The following is a 21,388-nucleotide window of genomic DNA, read 5'->3' as shown; positions in this document are numbered from 1 at the left end:
GTGGCAGAAGAGTTTCATTGCTTCTGCTGTCCAGAGTACAGCCTGGGCAAGCAGCCCAATGCATTAGTGTGCTATCCTGCAGCAAGGCTACAGGACTTCTAGAGTGGCAGAAGTCAGGGAAGTAAGAAACCTTGCTCCCTGCCCCCCAAATCCAAGCAAGTGGGGAGGACTGTGGGTGAAGATACCTGCGCCTGACGAAGAAGCTCCCAGATGGCGTCCTCCTTGCCATTCACACTTCGTGCCACAACGGCATGAGAAGGGACCCGGGCCAGATGGCAGTCTTTGAACTTGTCCACTGGCTTCCGAGTGTTGTCTGGGCAGAGTAGCTCATAGTTGTCCCTTTCAGCCTCGTCTGACAGGTCCTCTGCAGGGAAGAGGAGGTGGGAGGGAGCCTAGATGAGCCGACTCCAGCAGTAACCACCGCGAGCTATAGTTCCCCTTCTCCCCATAGAATTTTGAGCTTGGGGAGATAGCTGACAAAACTGAGGGTCAGAAAGGCAGGGGTTTGCTCCAGAACACTCAGAAAGGTAAAGGTAGTGCCCCAAAAGCCTCAGGGGGCAGCCGAGGTGTGATCTTCATCCTAAATCACTTAGACCACCCTGGGGTTCCCATGCAGCTGCTGCCTGGCAGGCCAGAGAGGCCAAACCAGACCCGTCTGTTTCTGCGGCATCTCTGCCTGGAAAAGTCACTTTGTAGAGACAAACCCAGGGGGCCACCAAGGGTTGCTCCCTTACTCACATCTCTGGGAAGAATAAAAATGACAAAAATGTTAATAAGGCAGGAAATAAGGCAGGAAGGTGAGTCACTTTCCAACACTGAGTACATCAAAAGAAGGGGAAGCATGGTTTTATGAATGCGTTCAGGCAAATGTGGAATATCATATAAAAGTTGCTTCAGAATGTGTAAAGTGAAAAAAACTTGCCCAAGTCATTTTATGACATTAGTACAACCTTGATGTCAAAATCAGAGAAAGTATAGGAGGGAAGAATTAAAGGTTTATTTTACTTACGAACATAAATGCAAAAATTGTAAATAACATATTAGCTAACTCAATCTCACAGAGTATTTAAAAAACTAATAGATTGGAATGAAGGCTTACCAGTCTATTCCATTAACAAAAGAATGACTGAACATCAAAAAAGCTAAGGTAATCTGCATTTAATGGAAGAAAACCATGAGATCGTCTTCATCTTAATAGATGCAGAACAATTGTTTATGTGTTCAACATCTATTTGTGTATGGTTTTTTTTCTTCCTTAGAAAAATAGTAATAGATAGAACTGGTAAAGTTTTTTTGTTTGTTTGTTTTGAGACGGAGTCTCGCTCTGTTGCCCAGCCTGGAATGCAGTGGTGTGATCTCAGCTCACTGCAGCCTCCATCTCCTGGAGTCAAGAGATTCTCTTGCCTCAGCCTCCCAAGTAGCTGGGACCACAAGCGCACACCACCATGCCCAGCTAATTTTTGTATTTTTAATAGAGATGGGGTTTCACCATGTTGGCCAGGCTGGTCTCGAACTCCTGACCTCATGTGATCCACCCGCCTCAGTCTCCCAAAGTGCTGGGATTACAGGGGTGAGACACCATGCCTGGCCATAAGTTATTGGCTTGATAAATGCCATTAATCTACAGCAAAAATCTTACTAAAAGAAGAAAACTTAGACATTCACCACAAAATCAGGAACAAGGCAAGGATGCCCACTGTTACAATGCCAACACAATTCTAGATATCCAGATTACACAATTTACAAAAGAAATAGGAGATATAAACACTGGAAGGAAAAAGACACACTCTTATTTAAAAAGATGATATGGTCATCTACAAAAAACCAACAAAACCAATAGAAACTAATAAAACTACTCAGAGGAGTAACAAGTTATAAGAGCAACCTACAAAAATCAGATGTTATCCTTATTAACAATAACCAAATAGAAACCAATATGGACTATAAGATGTTACAATAGCAACTGAAACCATTAAGTAGCTAATAATTAGCCTCCCACAAAGATACATCAGACCCACAAAGGAAAAATTTTAGTTCTATCAAAGAAACTAAAAAGAGTTGTGATCAAATGGGGGAGATTTAGCATCACCATGGACTGGACAACTTAATGTTATAAATATGCTGATTTTTCATGGAACAATTTAAATTCAATACAATTCCAATCAAAATTAAAGTATGATTTTTTTCCAGAAAGTCAACAAAATAATTCTGAAGTTTTAGCTGAGTATATTTGAAAAGGAATAATAAAGTGAGAGGGGAGAAGGAGCTCTCTCTCATTCTCTCTCTCTTCCTCTCACTGGCTCTCTCTCTCTCTCTCCCTTTCTCTCCACCAGATAGTAAGACCCATTGGTAAGCCACAGTAACAAAAGCAGAAAAAATGCAAATACACCAATGAAACAAAATAGCTCAGAAACTGGTCCACTTGGATATATACAAACTTGGTGTAGAATTGGCTTCACATATGGCAGAAAAAATATACTCTTTTTATTGTAAGGAAAATTGCCTCACTGTAAAGGGGATAAAATACTAAAGCTAAATGTATATCTGATTTTCTAGGTAGAGCACACATAAATAGATGAGGAAGGGGATCTTCAAATCTTAGTAATTATGATTTGGGTGTGAAGAAGGGCATCTTTGAAAGACCTCAAAACTACAAACCAACAAGGTGAGGCTTGTGGATTTGACCTTAGCAATATCAAGGATTTTTGATCCACAAAGACTACCATTGTCAGATTTTTGACTGAGAAAAGGTTTTACTAAAGTTTAAAATCAGCAGTAGTTTCATACCTAGATAGAAGGAACTTCTGTCCTTGAATCAAAAGCATGCAGAAACAAGGTGTGAAACTCAATTTAAAAAGTAGTCAAATGTCACAAAATAAGAAAGGGAAGCCCAAACTGCTAGCAAATATGTTGAGATGATCAAACTCACCAGCCGTCAGAGAAATGAAAATTAAAATCAACAACGAACTATCTATTGCACTACAACCGTCATTCGGACAAAAAGTATGAAAGTCAAAAATACTTCTGACTGAAGTTGTGGGGAAATTAGAACTCTTGCAGAGTGTCTTTCCAGACAGCAGCTTGGTGATCCTGGGTGCATGTGGGGTCTGTCTCTGGTGGCCCTGGGTGCATGTGGAGGCCTGTTTCTGGTGGCCTCTGATGAATGCGGGGTCTGTCTCTGAAGGTCCTGGGTGAATGTGGGTGTTGTCTCTTACTCTGGTGGTCCTGGGTGGATGTGAGGTGTGTCTCTGATGGTCCTGAGTGAATGTGGGTGTCTGTCACTTTCTCTAGTGGCCCTGGGTGGAATATGGTAGCCCTGTCTCTATTGGTCTTGCATGGAATGTAGTGAGCTTATGTCCACTGGTCCTGGGTGCAGTGTGTTTAGCTTCTACATACTCATCAATTGTGCTTTAGTATAAGTCCAGGAGGGACACTGTCCAGCAGGTAAGAAAGGAACATAGGCGAAGGTATCAGTCATGTGGCTGCATGTGGTAGGGGAAAAGAGAGCACAAACTCTGTCCATCACAATGGTGACAGAGAAGTAAAATGTGGACGTATTCCACGGAACATTCCTCAACTGTTAGGACCCCTGAGCTAGACATGTATACAATACCGATAAACCTCTAAAACAAAATGCTGAGCAGAAAACCCAAGCAGCAGGGTTTCTAATGCTCAGTAAAACCTCTATGAACTCAGAAACCAGAAACACAAACCAGCACGATCTGTTCTGCATGAGCACATACGTCTTGGAGGACGCATTGCCAAGCACCTAGGCGTGGGTGTCTACGAGGGGAAGAGAAAGGCAGTAGGCACAGGAGGTTTCAAGAAAACTGATCATTTAAAATATGAAAGATCACAAAATCAGAGCTGTGCCCCGTAGGAATCTTGAAAATGGTCTGCCATGAACTTAGGAATCTAATTAGCTCAAAGGTCAGAGTCATGGTCAAGTAAGATAAAAGGGGTCAGTACCCACGGCTCATTACCCTGCTCTTACCAAACACTGTGCTCTCTCTGATAAAAGCCACATCTCCAGCCCCCTCTCTCAGACACCTGTGAAAAGAGAAAGCATCAGAGGTAAGCACAGGCAGCCCCTCCCTGGCCCCTCCCTGTGGAACAGCAGCCCTGGCACTCAGCATCTATCTATGGGTTTCTACTCCCTGCAGGGCAGGGCTGTGAAGCTTTGGGGCATCCCAGCTGGGAAGGTAGGGGCCCCCTCCAGGTAGATTCTGAAGAATGACTCAGGTGCTGGCCAGAGGCCCCCATCTTCTGCTTTGAGGGCTAAGAGGACAAAACTTTTTTTCTATATAAAAGAGAGTTTTGAAGCCTCTACCCAAGAGCGTAAAGGCTTAGCATCCCTGTTCATGTGGCTCTTTCCCTCAGGACTGAGTGTGCAGGTGTGCCCTGGCCAGTGAGGAAGCGCGGAGGCCTCCCTCTGCAAAAATACCCTAGCGCCAGCAGACAGAATGGGAAAAGGGGGAGCTCAGCCTCCGCATGGGGGCAGAGAGGATGGGGGCGAATCAGGCATTGCTCACTGTCCTTCAGCCATGGGGAGAGGCCCAGGTGGGCAGAAGGACATCAGCCTGGACACTGCAGCGGTCTTGTCCAACCAGAAGCCAGGACTGGGTGTCTCATGACAAGATGCCTTCAGTCCTGCTGTGGTTAGGGAGGCGGCAGAAATTAGTATGAGGAACCCAGGACAACAGGGGAGCCAAGTTGGATTCAGGGCTCTCTGAGGTGACAGGAGGGCCCACAGCCACAGTGACTGCCCATGGGGCTGGTGAGAAGTGGGGGGCACAGGTGGGCCCGGAAGGCTGGAGGGGAACACACACCGGGCAGGCCTGCACTCTCTTTGGACACACAGCAGCAGGAGAACCAGACCTCCTCTCTGGTCCCCGAGAGCAGGCTGGGCTCTATGTGGGGCCAGAGAAAAGGCCTCCCAGCCTGAGGCCACGGGACACTTGGCCACTGAAGAGAAGGGGACAGGGTCACTCACTTGAAGGCACCAGAGTAGCCGAAGTACGGTTCCTGGGAGGAGAAGGCACATTTGTTTTCCCCTGTCCCCGCACACAGGCGACACAAGTTGGGGAACTGTCCTTTATCTGCTCCGGGAACACAGCTGGCTGAGAAGAACCTGGCCACAGCTGTTAAACACAGAGAAGTGGACCACAGAGTGTGAGCCAGCCCTGGTCACAGTGGGTTACACCTCCTATCCTGAGGTCCCCATGGGCAGGGCCCCTTCCTCCACCCCTGCAGGAGAGCCTCTGTCATGGGGCTGGGAGCTCGAGACATGCACCTCTGCCGAGAGCAGACTCAGCTGTGCCTCCCAAGGGCTGCTGGGGTAATGGATCCTGCCGGCAGGATGTTATAAGCTGGCCAGCTTCACCCCAACATTGATTGATCCCACACTTTCACCTGCATGATCTGTGTGGCCTGTGCTTACAACTGGAATACAGCCCCCTGCCTGAGGTCACTCACTATCCCCTAACCGTCTTACCTGCCTCAATGGGCTCAGGTGGCCCTGTCCAGTTCAAGAATGGACGAAGAGTCCCTATAGGGACGTTCCACCCAGCGGTCCTGCGAAGGCCTGTGTGGCAGGACTTCAGACCTTGCAGTTCATTCAGCTGAAAGCGGCTGCCCTTCTTCACCACAGCCACGGCATAATAGTGGGTTCGTGGCTCTGCAAAGGGGCAGACAGAATTGAAAGCTCTTAGCCTGGACAAGAGGAACAAAAACAACCCATCCTGAAAAGTCTCCGGTGGAAGGGGAAACGCTATGCTGCAGTTTCCTCGCAGCTCACGTGTGTCCTCCTCTCATGGGTCAGCGTCAGGAGGAACGGCCTTCATCTGGCCCAGAGCCCAGCGACTCCATTCCCTACATGTGTGATGTGACCAAGAGTCCACCTCCACATGTTCTCCCACTCCCAATCCACAGAGCTCAGGGAACAGGCTGGGGCCACCGTGGCATCTGGGTCCCCAGGCAGAACTCACGTCCTTCGGTCCCGTAGACTTCCGCCGCTACAGGTCGCAGTTTGTAGGGGGCCAGGCCTGCCTGGTATATCAAACCGCCATCAAGGGTCACAGCATCGGCCCTGTTTGTCTGAAAGTAAAGACGCCAGACTGGCTTCAGCAGAAAACACAGCCAAACCCAGCAAGTGGGACTTCAGGACCTCAGAAAGTCTCCGTGGCTGGAAGGGTCGTCAAAGGGGTCCGCTTTCCATCACGTCCCCTCACTTCCTATGAGAGATGGTGAGAGCCAAGGACCCCTGTTTTGGGACAGTGAGCACCAGCCCTCTAAGTCCTGAGACTGGCGCCTGCCCTCTTTCTCCTCTGCCTGCCTGTGTCACTCTCCTGATCACACCCTTCACAGTCATCTATATGTGAAGTCGTTTGTTCTAGATACTTTCTATTTTTGCTCTATATTCATTTCTTTCAAGTTCTGTTTTATTGGATAGAAAATATGGTTATTAAGATATCCTAAAATTATCATAAGAAACCATGTTCCTCTGCTTCAGCACATTGCTTCCCACATGATTACGTATTTGTTTGGTTTGCAATGTGGGATAGTTCAGTGTTCCCCAACTTTTTTGCCACCGAGGACCAGTTTCAGAGAACGTAATTTTTCCACAGACAGATGGGGAATGGTTTTAGGATGAAACTGTTCCACTTCTCATCATCAGGCATTGGATTCTCATAGGGAGTGCAACCTAGATCCCTCGCATGCACAGTTCACGCTAGGATTGACACTCCTATGAGAATCTAATGCCGCCACTGACCTGACAGGACGTGGAGCTCAGGCGGTCGTGCTCACTGGCCTGCCGCTCACCTCCTGCTCTGAGGCCTAGTTCCCAACAGGCCATCGACCGGTATCAGTCCGCGGCCAGGTGGTGGGGACCCTGGGATACATCATATTTTGTGGACTGCGTATTCATCTAAAACTGGATACATTTTCTAACTTCTGCAGAGCCTTTACTGATTTTGTAGACAGCATAATGTTTTCTCATAATGTGGGTGTTCTATAGCATATTGAATAATTTCCCCCAGTGTTCAGCACTTGAGTTTATTTCTAACTGTTGCCTGTGAAGACTGTATTTTCTTGAATATCTTTGTCGTTAGTGTTTTTCCTTGTGACCACTTGTGTCCTTGGGTAGGCACCTGAGGGTGGAATCCCCCAGATGAGGAGCATGTTTCTCCCTGTGACCCTGGCTGCTGTTGCCATTCTGCTTCCAGAAGACTTATAATACCAATTCAGAATGGCACTGACTGTGAGGACCAGCTTCACTCTTGAATCACCAGCAAGGCAGGCTATCATTCTGTTAGCTCTTATTACTATAGAAAATTTGAGTACTAACAAATTGCTCAGGTCTGATTAGTAAGGGGAACATCTCACAAGTATTTTCTATTAATTATGAATTCCCTCTTACTGGTAACTCTGTTCATATCATTTTTCTTCTATGATTCTACATTTTTTCCAATTTGAGTTATTCTTTTATTTATTTATTTTTTCGAGACACAGTCGCCCAGGCTGGAGTGCAGTGGCGTCATCTCAGCTCACTGCAACCTCCACCTCCTGAGATAAAGCGATTGTCTTGCCTCAGCCTCCTGAGTAGCTGGGACTACAGGCATGTGCCACCATGCTTGGCTAATTTTTTTTTTTTTTTGTATGTTTAGTAGAGATGGGGTTTCACCATCTTAGCCGGGATGGTCTTGATCTCCTGACCTCATGATCCGCCTGCCTTGGCCTCCCAAAGTGCTGGGATTACAGGCGTGAGCCACCGCGCCCGGCCTTGAGTTATTCTTTTATAGAGTGTAAATAGTAATCATGTGTCAGAGCTGGTGCATATTCATTCATTCCAGTGCTTTCTAAATTTTTTATTTAAATATTTTCTATGGGCTATGAATTACATTTTCTGTATTTTAGAATATCTATTTGTTTCATGATTTAGTTCATCGTTTAAGAGATTTCTATTTCCTCTACAGTTCTGCTAGTTAACCTGCCCCCCAGTTTTTCAATAATACAAGTTTTATTTTTAACCATTTAATCTATCTCAACTTTATTTGAATGAATGGTATGTAGTACTGATTTCAAACAGGGATCTTATTTTCCGAGATCAGACGAGATCAGACGCGTTCAGGGTGGTATGGCCTTAGACAGGATTTTATTTTAAAAGGCAGATTTTGTGGCTTCTTTCACATATATTCAGATTGAGTAGGTTAGAATACAGCCTAGGAATCTGCATTTTAAACAAGCAAGAGATGCTGGTGCTGGTTTTTTGTTTTTGCTTTTTGTTTTTTGAGATGGAGTCTCGCTCTTGTCGCCTTGGAGTGCAATGGCATGATCTTGGCTTGCTCCAACCTCCCCCTCCCGGGTTCAAGTGATTCTCCTGCCTCAGCCTTGTAAGTAGCTGGGATTACAGGCATGTGCCACCACACCCAGCTAATTTTTGTATTTTTAGTAGAGACAGGGTTTTGCCATGTTGGCCATCCTGGTTTTGAACTACATAGACCTCAGGTGATCTCCCCACCTCGGCCTCCCAAAGTGCTGAAATTACAAGTGTGAGCCACCGTGCCCAGCCACTGGTACTGTTTGTATGCAGGTAATAGCTGTAAAATAATAGCCTAAAACATTGATTAAACTAGATTTTTCCCTAAGTACTATTCTAATAACTCCATTGTATTTGTAAGATAATCGTATGAAGTTGCCTTGGGAACTTTTACACAAATTATTCACTCTGCTGGAGTTGAGTACACATGATTATGGCACATGGCAGGTACACAGAATATATTTGTTGAATGAATGAGTAAAAATCATTTCAGTAGATCTTACATCTCAAAAAATAAAAGGAATCAGAAATCATATACAAGTCATGATACCCTTTTCTCTCTCTCTGAAAGTGTCTTGGACAAAAGTCTTTCTGAAGCCCAGCACCCTGGCAGGCCCTGCCCCAGCCATGTGATGTGGCAACGGTGACCAGGACAAGCTTCTTTCTCACAGGGTTTAGAGGTCATGACTCTTTTGGAGGATTTCTCTCTCTGAGTAACCTTGCTTTTTGCCAATCCTATGTATTCATCAAATACAACTGCTTACATTTCATTTTGGAACAGTTGTCATTAACAGTTTATGTGGAGGCCCCGGGTTCCTCACACATGGTCTCTTGACTTTAGCTCCTTCCTTTCTGCTCTGAAAATAGCACAGTTCCCTGTGAGAGAGGATGGCTCCCCACTTCGTTGCCCAACAGGTGAAGCAGAGGAAGTAAGGAGAGCTCATGTTCTATCTTTTTCCATTTCTCTCTCCCTTCCATTCAGCTTGGTCCCAACCAACACCCAGCACTGACTCACCGCAATGGCCTGGACACACTGGATGGGGGAGGCTGTCTTTATGCAGCTGACAGGAGGGCCACGCACTCTTCTCATATTCCTTTGCCATCGGAAGCATTTTGTGGTCTCAGGTTGGGATATGGTGCACCATCGAACACTCCTTCTCCTAGGGGCAGCCAGACACAGTCCTGGGAGAGAGGGGCCAAGGAGTAAGGATTCAACCACTGACTGAGGGAGGGACCACCGCACCCTCTGATGGAGTTTTCCAGACTCCTCCCTCTCTCTCGGCTGCCCTCCTTCCCTCTCCATTTCATGGCTACGTCCAGCCATTCTCCACAAGTGGAGGCATCTTGCTGGACTAATAGGATCTCTGCATTGGCTAGAGGTCTGTGGTTCTCAATAAATTAAAGGAGAAAGTCCCTCTAGATTATTTGTATTCCTATGACTTTGACATGTTTCCTACACCTTAAAAAATGATGGTGATCCCTCAGATCAGTTACGGAATTCTTCTACCAGCTTTGGCCACTTTGAACCAGGAAGGTAGGCAGGAAAGGATTCATTGCTCCTGTTTTACTGATGTGGAAATTGGCTTCTAAGGAGGCTGAGTGACTCGCCACTCAGCAGTGCAGAGCCCAGCTGAGAATCCAGGTCTCTCTAGATTGTTTTGTCCATAAATATCTTCCCAGGGAATGCCAAGAGAACAAGGAAAAATATACCTGACATGGTTGGTAGCTGAGATAAATGGTAAGCCAATGTCAATGGGGACAAATCAGTTGGTTGGTGTGCCTGAGCTACCACCATTCACTCTGTACAGAAAGACTGGTGCTCCTGTTGAGCCTGCTTTTGTTGCTCAAATACTGGTTCTTCTGTTGAGCCTGCTTTTCTTGCTCAAATCCATGTAATTAGGGAGGAAGATGCATTGAATTTACTCACCTGGTTGCCTGATAAAAGGCATCCACAAAAAACCTGCAATGAACATTATACTAAAATGGTGAAAGACTGACTGCTTTCCACCTAAGATCAGGAATGATGAAAGTGTCCACTCTCACCTCTTCTATTCAACAGTACTAGAGATTCTAGTCACAGCAATAAGGCAAGAAAAGAAATGAGACACCCATATTGGAAAGAAAGAAGTAAAACTGACTTTATTTTCAGATAACATGATCTTCTATATAGAAAATACTGAAGAATCTACAAAGTACTATTAGAATTAATAAACAAGTACAGCCAGGCCACAGGATACAAGATCAGTATACAAAAATTGATCATATTTTTGCATACAGCATAGAACAATCCAAAAATGAAATTAAGAACATAATGCTAGATAGTATAACATCAGAAAGGATTTAATACGTGATGGGTAAATGATAAGAACAGACATTTTACCAAAGAAGATATATGAATGGACAATAAGCACATGAAAACTGCTCAATATCATTAGTCAAGAAATGCAAATTGAAAATGCAACGAAACATCATTTCACACCCACTGAACAGGTTATAATAGCTAAAACAGACAATGACACATATCGGTGAGGATGTGGAGAAGTGGAAACCCTCATACATTGCTGAGAATGTAAAGTGACCAGCCACTTTGTAAAACAGGTTGGCAGCTTCTCAAAATGTGAAGCACACAGTTCCAATAGGACCCAGCAATTGCACTTCTAGGCATATAGCCAAAAGAAATATTACAAAAACCTATCATACATAAAGGCTTGTGCATGAATATTCATAGCAGTGTTATTCAGAGTAGTAGAAAACTGGAAACAACCTAAATGTCCAATAACTGGTGAATGTACATCCATTCAATGGAATATTACTCAGCAGTGAAAAGAACTACCGGCATGCCCCACAACATGAACGAGCCTCACTTATGCTCAGTGAAAGCAGCCAGACACAAGATACCACATACTGTATGATTCCATTGGTATGAAATGTCCAGAAAAGGCAAATTTATAAAGACAAGAAAATAGATTAGTGGTTGTCTGATGCTGGGGTAGAAATGAGGATTAACTATAAACAGGCATGAGGGACCTCTACTGGGGGGCGTAAAAGTGTTCTAAAACAGACTTATGGTGATGGTTGCACCACTCGGTAAGGTTACTAAAACTCATTGAATTGTATGCAAATATGCGATTTTTTATGATATATAAAATGTACCTCAGTAAAGCTGTTACCAAAAACTAAAACAAAAAACAAACAAACAAAAAAACCAAACAAACACAGTTGTAAAAGCCCTCTGCCCTTTGGATGTGCTATGGGGTAGAATGTTCAGCCTCTGCTGTCTCCTATTTCTGAGCCATCCCCTTATGGTGAGAGCCACCCATGGCCCTTGGGTGGGCAAGAGGCCTGTAGCTCCCTGGCTGAGTCTGCAGGGTTTTGGGGACACCTAGCTGCCGTACTCCCCCTTCACCCACCCTCATCCCGGGGAAATCCCCGGGGATATAATCTTGCCTTGGAAGCCCTTATGGAACTATCCCACACTGAGAATTAACCCAATCAGATGCAACCATTTGTGACCCAGTGAGCATTAACTGTATGCCTGCTGTATACACAGCACTGTGTGTCATGCAAGGAATGTGTAAGTGGACAGGACCAGATTTCACTTCTCACTGGAGAGGCAAAAATCCAAAAGGAGGAAGCTAAGAATGGTGGATGTGTTAAAAGAGAACAAATACCAAACAAATACCAACTAATGGAGACATACGTGTCTCCACTAGTTGCCCCACCTTCTCTGTATTGTGAGTTCTGCCAACATCTCCATTCTCCAGGGGAGGGAGCTATGGCTTTAACTAGTTATGTGGCTTGTGGAAGTTCCCATAGCTAATAAGTAAGTGTTGGATCTAGGACTCGAACCTAAGCAGTCAGGCACTAAACTCCCCCACTCTTACCACTGGGCTAGCCTGCCTATTTAGGTTGGCAAAGTTAGAGACAGGTTGGAGATGGGGCTAGAAAAGGGTCTGGGTCAGATCATGGAAAGTCTCCAATGCTGATCCAGGGAGGTCTTATTCAGGATGCAGTGAAGCTGTGACTCACGGGAGAGGCTGGAGACTAGAGCTCTCCCTAGGGCAGGGGCAGAGTGAACTGAGACCTGGGACCTGGGAACAGGCAGAGAAGCTGTGGCTGAGGAATGCACCAGGGAAGGGCTGGTCTGAGTGGACAGGGGGGACAGCACTGAGAACAGAGAAGGGGGGAGGGAGCTGGCATCAGAAATCAGCTTGGTAATGGGTGGGTTCTGGGGGGTGAAGGGAGAGAGTAAAATGGAAGACCATGCCTCAAGCCGGAGGTGGGGGCTGAGCAATGACGGGAACCTGTGGGCAGAGTTCATTTCTTCCCCTAAGAGGAGCTGAACCAGAGGGACTAAAGGACCACTGAGCTCCCTTCCAGGATTCCCAATCCCCAGCCCCCCAAACACCAGGTGAAGTCTCCATGCTCTTACCTCCCAGCTCTGGAGCTGTGTGACCCACAAGCTCTTACCTCCCAGCTCTGGAGCTATGTGACCGCCTGAAGCAGGTCTAGGTCTGACCCCTCCAAAATCCTCAACCCAGCACTTGTGTTCAGTGTCAGGCACTCAGATGCTGCCCACTGAACCTGGCTGGACACTGGCTAAAGCATACATTCTGGGCAGACATGCAGTGCCCTGTCCTCAAAGGCAGGGGTCAGGACAGGAGTTACTCTCCCCACCTACCCACACAGCTCATAATAGGGCCCAGGCAGACTGCTCAGACTGATGGGAAACCTCATGAGTGCCTCCCAGCCCATGGCTCCAGGGGCTAAGCAGACAGACTCCTCCACCCACTGCTCACATGGCTTAGATCCAGCTGGCCCCACCCACCCAACTTCTGTCAGCCTGGACACCCACGGGGAGCAGGGCAGGAATTCCACAGGGCAAATGCCACCCTTTCCTCAGGAAGGACAAGGGTTTCAATGGCACTTTGGGGTACAGGCCACCATCCCAATTGACTGCAGGATTCAAACTTCAGACCTCAGTAGGCACCAAAACAACCAAAGACCTAAGTGAATATAAAACCCAGTGGTGCAACTCTGAGCCAGAATCCTGGACCACAGCCCATGACCACTTCCAGGAGGCAAGGCTTCCTTCCTCTTCTGCCCCTCCCAGGTGGCCCTAACCCTGTGCAACAGGCCACTTTCCAGGGAGCTTGAGGGGAAGAAAACAGTCGGGTCCTGGCCAGTCCCAATCTGTCTTAGAGAAGAGAAGGATGACCAACACCCATGGGAAGGAATTTGGAGCAGGAGACCAGAAGGGCAGGGACAAGGATGGGTTTGGGCTCCCACTGCTGCTCTCTATCCACCGCCACCACTTCCATCCAGGAAGCCCCCAGCCTTAGGTAGATGCCATAAGACAGGTGGAGGCTGCACTGGGCTGGGGAGGTGTGACACCTGGGCTTTCACTGTGCCCCCTCCCACTGCCTAGGTCCTGATGCCCATCACAGCCCTTTCTGCTGCGGCCTGGGACCTTCCCCTCCTGGCGCTGCAGGGAGCTCTGCACTCGTACATTTAGGTCACTAATGTGCAGCACTGGGGAGTGCCCTCTGAGCACCCAAGAAATTACTTTGGTTATGGAACTAACAATTGTTTCCTTCCTTTTACTCCTTCCTTCTGTTCGGCTCACATTTCCCTCTCAAACCCTCTGACACAGGGTTCCATCAGGAGCACTGCACCCCTCCACACCCCTCTGCCACGGAAGGTGTGCGAACGCCCCATCTCCTCCTCACAACCCTATGGACCCATGGTTAGGCCGTTTCTTTTAAGTGAAGAAACTAAGTCTCATAAAGGCTCGGTCTCGCTGGGGTCTCACAGTCCTCGCAGGAGCTAGGATCTGGACTAGGGTCCTTGAGCTAGTCGCTCACCCTCTCTGAGCCTCACTTTCCTCCCAGGTAAAACGCGTGTCACAATACAATGGGGACCAAATCCGTAGGCGGGACACAAGGGGACAGGGGCCTGGGAGGCCTTTTGAGAAGCTCTGCGCAGAGCTAGACATGCCCCGATCCGGCTTGAGGAGCCCAGCTCCTGTTCCTCCCCAGGTGGGGAAGAGACTGGCCCCGCGTCCGGGCCGCCTCCCGTCTGCAGGCGCTGGGACCGCGGGGCGCAGAGACCCCGCGCCCAGCCAACAGGACACAGGGACCAAATCGCCTAGCAGACAGGGCGCAGGAGATGCCCATCAGGCGGCGCGCGCCCCCATACACCTACACTCACCGAGGGCCCCAAGAAACAGCAGGGCGGGGAAGACAAGCTTCATGTCTGCGGTCTGGAGGCGACTTGGCAAAAGAAGGCTCTGCCACTTGCGCCTGCCCTGCGCCCCTTTATTCAGGGCTTTGCCCCGCCCTGTTGCCCAATAGACATCCCTTCCCTCCCCACTCCCCGCGGCCAAGTCTGCTTGTTCTTTGAGGATCCAGGCTCCGAAAAGCCCTGAGGCGGGGCTGGACTCCACACCGCGCCGCGAGAGGAAAGCCAGCCTGCACCTCACCTGTCCTGGTTCTGCCTGGCTGCTGCGATGTTCTTTCTCTCCCACTAGTCTGCAAGCCCCTAGGAGTCGCAGCCCCCTGAGCCCTGTCCCAGCTTTGGTCTCAGTGCCTTCTAGAGGGCAGGACACAGAGCAGAGGGTCTTTACTTGAAGATCGCCTTGACCTGTGAGACTGCTATCTTCTTCAGCAGATGACCTTGAAGGTGCCTAGCAGCCAGTTAGGGCAGGTGGGTTTGCTTTCACCTTGGCTCAGCAGTGAGCTGAGAGTTGAAAAGATGACCCAACAGCCCCCAGCAGCAGCCTAGGGACAGCTGACAGAGAAAAGAGAGGCTGCCCAGAGTCTCAGGCAAGCTGCCCATGGGGTATCTCCCTGCCCTGCTGAGACCCACAATACAGCTCCCAGAAAACAGACAGGGGCCTCAGAGGGGAATGGCCACCACCCAAGGCTGGTTCCATATTCTTATTTGCCAATGAGAAAGATGCCCTATGGCTAAGATGCCCTACCACTTTTTTTTTGTCCTTTTTTTCCTCCACCTCCTCCTTCTTCTTTTTTGGTGTTGATAGTATTCAGTAGGAAATGGTAACCTCATTTTAACAATTGCCATAAATGTCAGATTTTAAAATTCAAAAGCTAGAATACTGCTTCTAAGAATACATCTCGTAAATACATTCCCATGACACACAGCAGCCCAGGTACAAATGTCTCCAGGGCACCACTGCATGCCATTAATCAGTTGGAAGCAAACTAAACATCCATCTCTGGGGGAGTGTCACATACAGCACGGTGCCTGTGGGACACATTGGGAGCCTCAGAAAGAATATCCTGTGTGTATGGATGTGAACTTAGCCCAAGAGTAACTAGGCAGGGCACAGTGGCTCATGCCTGTAATCCCAGCACTTTGGGAGGCCAAGATGGGAGGATCACTTGAGCCCAGGAGTTCAAGACTAGCCTGGGCAACATAGGGAAACCCCTATCTCTACAAAAAATACAAAAATTAGCCCAGCATGGTGATGTGTGCCTGTGGTCCCAGCTACTTGAGAGGCTAAAGTGGGAGGACCATTTGAGCCTGGGAGATGAAGGTGGCAGTGAGCCATGATCGTGTCACTGCACTCCAGCCTGGGCAATAGAGTAATTATTGTTACTTATTGTTACAGACTCTGTAACCCCCACCAAAAAAAAGGTAACTAAGTGAAGAAAAAAGGTACTAACAGTGAGGGAAATAATAGGTCACCTGAACACCTTTCTTGTCAGGTGAGTCTGGCCAATATGTGACTCTGAAATCTGCTTATTCTGAAAAGCTGGTCTTGACTCTGCTTAGACTACTTGGTACTAAAAAGCATTTCCTGGAGCAGATGGGCAATGCCCCAGGGAGCCAGCTCTGCCAACAGTGAGCATGCAGTGGGCACCTAGCCATGGAGAAGCAGGCTCAGCCCAAGGTGGAGAGGCCATTAAGGAGGCTGGGGAGACCCTCCATCTCTGGGCATGATGCTGCCAAGGCACAGGGTGGAGGCTAGTCAGGGATCATGCTTGCCTGCCATGAGACTGGGGTCTGAGATTTGGTGCTAGAATCACCAGCTGGGTTTTGGGGTGACAGATCCAAGGTCTCTCATTGTTTGGAAACATGATATTGCACCATTTAAAGTTGTCATCATCAATAATTGCAATAAGTTCTTTCAAAAATACTGAAGAAATACAAAATTGACTAATTCCCAGGAGTGCTGAAGCATCTTTGTACCTAAATTGGCAGCAAGACTTTGCCTTTTCATCATTATAAAAGAATTAAGAAACATCATAACCCGTGTCTCTTTTTCTGAGTCCAAATTAAAATAAAAAGGATGACTGGGAGGTCAGAGGACCCTGGACCCTCTTAAGTATGTTACAGTGTTGGCAAGAACACAGAGAACCTGGGGGCGCTACCAAGAGGCTCAGCTTAAGGAGTGCCCTGAAGGCAGGATGGGTAGGCAACAGGGCAGACTGTTTTCCTGCTGTGCCTGTGGGAACAGCCCAGCCCCAGGGCAGGGATGTGTGCATCTGGACACAGGCAGAGCAGCCCCCCAAGACCATTTGCAGAGGAGGCTGATGTAGAGGATGAGTCTGCCCCAAAAAACAATGAAGTTTAGCTGATCTATTAACAGCATTCATTCATTCATTCATTCATTCATTCATTCATGCCAGAACTGGTAGATGCCATGAGAGACAGAGAAGAGGGGTCTGTCCTTGCCCTCAGGAGCTCACAGGACTGTGGGGGAGGGACAGGCACAGGAATGCACTTCTATCACAGAGGCTCCCTAAGAAGAGGCCAAGCAGCATAAAGCAAGTGAGTGTGAGGGTCCAGAGGAGGAATGACCAGCACCCATCATGAGGGCTCCAGAAGAACTCCAGGAAGATTTGGCCTGGGTACCTGCAGGAAGGGTGGGATTTCTACAGGTAGAGCATTCTGTGAAGTAAACAATCAAACAAGTAAAGGCTTGGGAGCATAAACCCGGTGACCAATTACCTGAGCACCAGGGGCAACAAAAGTTCCCTCTAGCTTTCTGGCCAGGAATTCTTTTTTTCTTTTTTCCTTATTTTTTTTTACAGACAGGGTCTCCCTCTGTCACCTAGGCTGGTATGCAGTGGTGGTGCAATCACAGCTCACTGCAGCCTTGACCTCCTGGGCTCAAGCAATCCTCCCACCTTGGCCTCCCAAACTGCTGGGATTACAGGCATAAACCATTGCACCCAGCCATGGCTTGGAACTCCTGTTGGAAGAAGGATTAACAAAATCCTCCTCCTCTATCCTGAGCTCCACATCATGTGTTCATCTGCCTCTGGAAAGCTACTCTTGCAGGTCCTGAAGGCACCTAAATTTAATGCATCAAAAATGCAACTCACCTAGTCCCTCCAACCCTGCACCTTCTCTCATATTGCCTACCACTTTCCACCAAACCCACCAAAGAGCCACAGAGGCACCCTCAAATCCTTTGGCCAGTTAGCTCTGTGCATGTTATAGGCACTTGATGATCAATATCGGTTGAAGGAATGAATAAATGAGGAGCAGGAACAGGCTAAGAAAGGGACAAAGGATCCTGTTTGTAATGTGTTGGGTCTGAAGGATAGTGAGGGTCAGGGCTGGCTAAGCCAGGCCATGCCAAAGCCTGTGTACATGGACTCATTAACTTATCCATTCATTCAACACTGGTCTATGGGACATCTCCAACGTGCCAGGAGTTGGGTCAGATCTCAAAGAGCCTGCAGGGAAGCAGAATGCAAGTTTCTAAATGCTGAGAGAGTAACATGAGTTTAAGGAGCACAAAGAAGGTAGCTGCTGCGGAAACTGCCATGCAGTGGCAAGAGCTAGTGTTCAACAGGCAGGTGTGGGAGGCTGACTCCTTTCCCCCTAACCCTGCTCTACCCCCACCCTCAAAACTCCTCCAGGGAGCCTTTACAGAATGGCAGGCCCAAGCCCCATTAGCAGGTAACAGTCTCTAGCCAACCTAAGTCCTCCCTACAAGCCAGTAAATCTCACACCCTGCCCTCTATGAGCCTCTAGCTTCAAACCCCAAGAAGAATGTTGGGAAGGAAGTGCGAGATCTGGGTAGAGCTGGCTTCAGGTGGGATAAGGCAGAAAAGGCCTTCCTGAGACATCAACTCATGCTTGGACAATAGCTTGGCAGATGGGAGACCTTGGGCCCTATTTCTTTTCCCTGCCAGTGGTGAGAGATTGCTGACTTGAGAGCCACTTGTTAAATATTTAGGGATTTGGGGTGGGTTAACTGATAGCAGCTTGATATCAGGCACAGTCGATGTATTTATGCCATGGAATTAGCAAATGCTCTAAATCAGGGCTTCCTCCCTCCACAGCCCCAGAGGGCCAGTTGACCAGCACACAGCTGCCTACGTTCATCACCGTTTGGTGGCATGCAGTGTCCACATTAGTGTGGGTGTGTTTGTGTGTGGGTGGCTGTGCCATCCCTAGCAGAGAAATAGGATAATAATCTTTAATATTTGGATGACATTTTAAAATCCAAATAGTGCTGTCAGTGACTTTGTCTCACATGGCTTTAACAACAACTCCGTGAGTTGAGACAGTCACTCTTTCCATTCTAAAAACAGGTACTCTGAGTGTCGCCTGAGGTCACACAGTGAGTGAGATACAACTGCTATCCCTGAGTCTCCCATTAGGCCCACAGCCAGGGGCTTTCTCCTCCATGAGCCAAGAACCCTCTGAGAGCTCAGGGTGCAGGGACTGAGGCCCAGGGATCTCAGCACAAAGGGAACCTGGCAAGAATTGAACCTTCCGTGAAGCAGGCCCTGCCTGGCCCCTTCCACACTTCAGCTGGCTTCTGATGCTCTGGAAATACCATAAGGTGCTTGCTATACCTGTTTCCAGCTGAGTGGACTTGGGCAATGCACCCTGTTCATGGTCTCACAGCCAGTGGACAGTAGAGCTAGAAATCCACCCGGGACCCCATCCAGTGACTTCTTAGGGCCTGATGCCTTCGTATTGATCATTTATTTGCTGATCACCCTGAAGAGAGGGGCAGAGAATGGGCGAGAAGGAGAAAGAGAGGGATGGAGAGCTGCCTGTGTCTCTACCCACCCAAGTCCCCACAAGATCCCAACACAGACAATAACCTTGAGAGAAAGGCCCCACGTTTGGCCCCACATTGGCCCTTTTGAAGACAGCCAAAGGCCCTGAGAGTCTGGGACTGTTTCTGGGCTCCTGGGAGCTTCCATCAGGAGGGAAGATCTGCTGAAGGGCAGCAGGCAGGAAAACAGTGGCTTCATTAGCCAGCATGTATTGTTGCCAAATGTTGCCCAATTGACAAAGGCCCCACAGAGACAAGGAGCTTCTGTCTGCTTGGATCAGCCCTCTTCTTCCTCTTCCTCTTCCCTCCCCTCACCTAACCCTCCTCCTCTGCAGGACCCTCTGCCCTCTGGCCCTCTCCTCACAGGGACAGCCCTCCTGGGGCTGGCTTCTCCAAAGACCTGCTGAGCTTGCTCCCCAGTGGGCAAGGGGCAGTGGAAAGAGCTCATGCTTCCAGTCCCACCCCACCTCTGAGCTTTCAATTCTCCTGGCCAGGATAGCACCCCAAGTTCCTGGCAGAATCTGAACTGAGCACCTAATCACCACATCCATTGAGACTGTACAGCAGGTCAGGCCCTGGGGGAGAGCCTTCTGGGAAGGTGCTGGCCTGGAGGGAGCCTGTGTGTGGCCCAAGGCCAGCCATGCAAATTTCTTCCCAGAAGGAATGAGGCCCTGGCCCAGGGAAAGCTGCAGGCAGAAAGTACCTGAGTTGCTGACCCATGGTGCTGCCCTCCTACAAGGCTGCATTCTGGAGGGGACTGCTCCACAGGCTTCACTGTGCTGGAGGCCTCTGTGTCTGCTGTCTGTGTCCTGCAAGGACAAGATCAGCTGGATCCTTCACTCAGTAGGAGCCTGAGATGGGCGAGCAGAGGAGTGAGGAAGCATGATTTTCCTCCATTTCTCTGGGTGAGGCTGCTCATCCCCAGCTCTTCCAGGCTAGAGATGCCCAGCTCCTCTGACCAGTCCTCAAGCCTCACTACTGCTCTGGTAGTGGACTTCCTCATCCCACCATTCCTTTATTCACCTGACAGCTGGGCAGACGGGAAGGCATGGGGAGAGATGTGGTTAGAAGCTCAGAGATGGGATTGGCTGGCTAAGTTTGAACCGGTTCCACCCTAAACAGCTCCCTGGACCTAGGTCAGTCTCTCAACCTATCTAAGCCTCAGTTTCTCCATATGTAAAAAAAAAGACACAAATAATATCCACCATATGAGGTGGGTAGAATGAAAACCCGACGTTGAGATGCTTGTGCAGTGCTCAGTACAGGCAAGCTGACATTGATATTTGCAGACACTCATGAGCCCCCACTGTGTGCAAAAACCTCAGCTGGGCACAGAGGTTCAGGGTTGGGCAGGAAGGATCCCAGCCTCCAGCGGTGCCTGGTCAGTGAGAGGGGATGCATGGACCCAGAGAGTTGCCATCCTACTTGCAGACAGTGTTGACAGAGGCTGTGGGGAGCTTTGAGAGTGGAGGAGAGAGTGGCAGAGTCTGTTCTCCAAAATGGCGCTCCTAGGAGAGCACACACTGCCCCCAGCTGCCAGCCTTTTCTAGAGTGTTCACAGTCTGGCTGGCCTACTCTCCATTTGTGTCTCTGTCCTAATCCCTGCCTCCTCTCTTTCTCTGTCTGTTTCTCTCTCCTTGGCTTACCTTCTCCCTCTCTATCTCCCTGTCTCTATTTCCCTCTCTGCCTTAAACACCTATGTCAATATGGGTTATGGATGCCTGCCATAGGGAGGGGCTCTGACCCTGACTGAGTTTCCTCTAGCATAGTACTTGTAACTACCGACACCTGTCCCTGCACCCATGCTGTCACTCTGAGTTCTAGGAGGGAAAGGACTATGGTTGACTAGCTCTGCATCCCCAGGGCCCACCTCCAGGCTTGGCCCAGTGGGGAGCCTCCCTCAGGGCTGTTGACCAGGTGAGTGTGGGGAGCAGAGGAGGACAAGCCCTGCATAAAGGTACACGGAGAAAGGAGCAGGGAGCAGGCCACCCGATGGCCCCTGCCTCGCCCTGCGTAGC

At 48.6% G+C, this 21,388-nt stretch overlaps 1 protein-coding gene across 1 annotated transcript in view; it reads right to left on the bottom strand.

Moving 5' to 3' along the window:
- LTF (lactotransferrin) overlaps positions 1 to 14,611 on the bottom strand; it is a 29,243-nt gene extending 14,632 nt beyond the window's left edge. The window contains exons 1-7 of the mRNA XM_032161803.2: positions 14,531 to 14,611; positions 9,336 to 9,502; positions 5,988 to 6,096; positions 5,495 to 5,677; positions 4,994 to 5,141; positions 3,995 to 4,050; positions 186 to 364 (exon numbers count right to left, since the gene is read on the bottom strand). Coding sequence (XP_032017694.1) covers positions 186 to 364; positions 3,995 to 4,050; positions 4,994 to 5,141; positions 5,495 to 5,677; positions 5,988 to 6,096; positions 9,336 to 9,502; positions 14,531 to 14,573 — 885 coding nt within the window. The 5' untranslated portion in view covers positions 14,574 to 14,611. The remainder of the gene's footprint in view (positions 1 to 185; positions 365 to 3,994; positions 4,051 to 4,993; positions 5,142 to 5,494; positions 5,678 to 5,987; positions 6,097 to 9,335; positions 9,503 to 14,530) is intronic.
- Between the last annotated feature and the right edge of the window lie 6,777 nt (positions 14,612 to 21,388).

The sequence above is a fragment of the Hylobates moloch genome, unplaced genomic scaffold, assembly GCF_009828535.3.
Source record: "Hylobates moloch isolate HMO894 unplaced genomic scaffold, HMol_V3 SCAFFOLD_8, whole genome shotgun sequence".
Lineage (NCBI taxonomy): Eukaryota > Metazoa > Chordata > Mammalia > Primates > Hylobatidae > Hylobates > Hylobates moloch.
The sequence above is the reverse complement of the archived record's forward strand: the minus strand, read 5'-3'. Positions and strand labels throughout refer to the sequence as shown.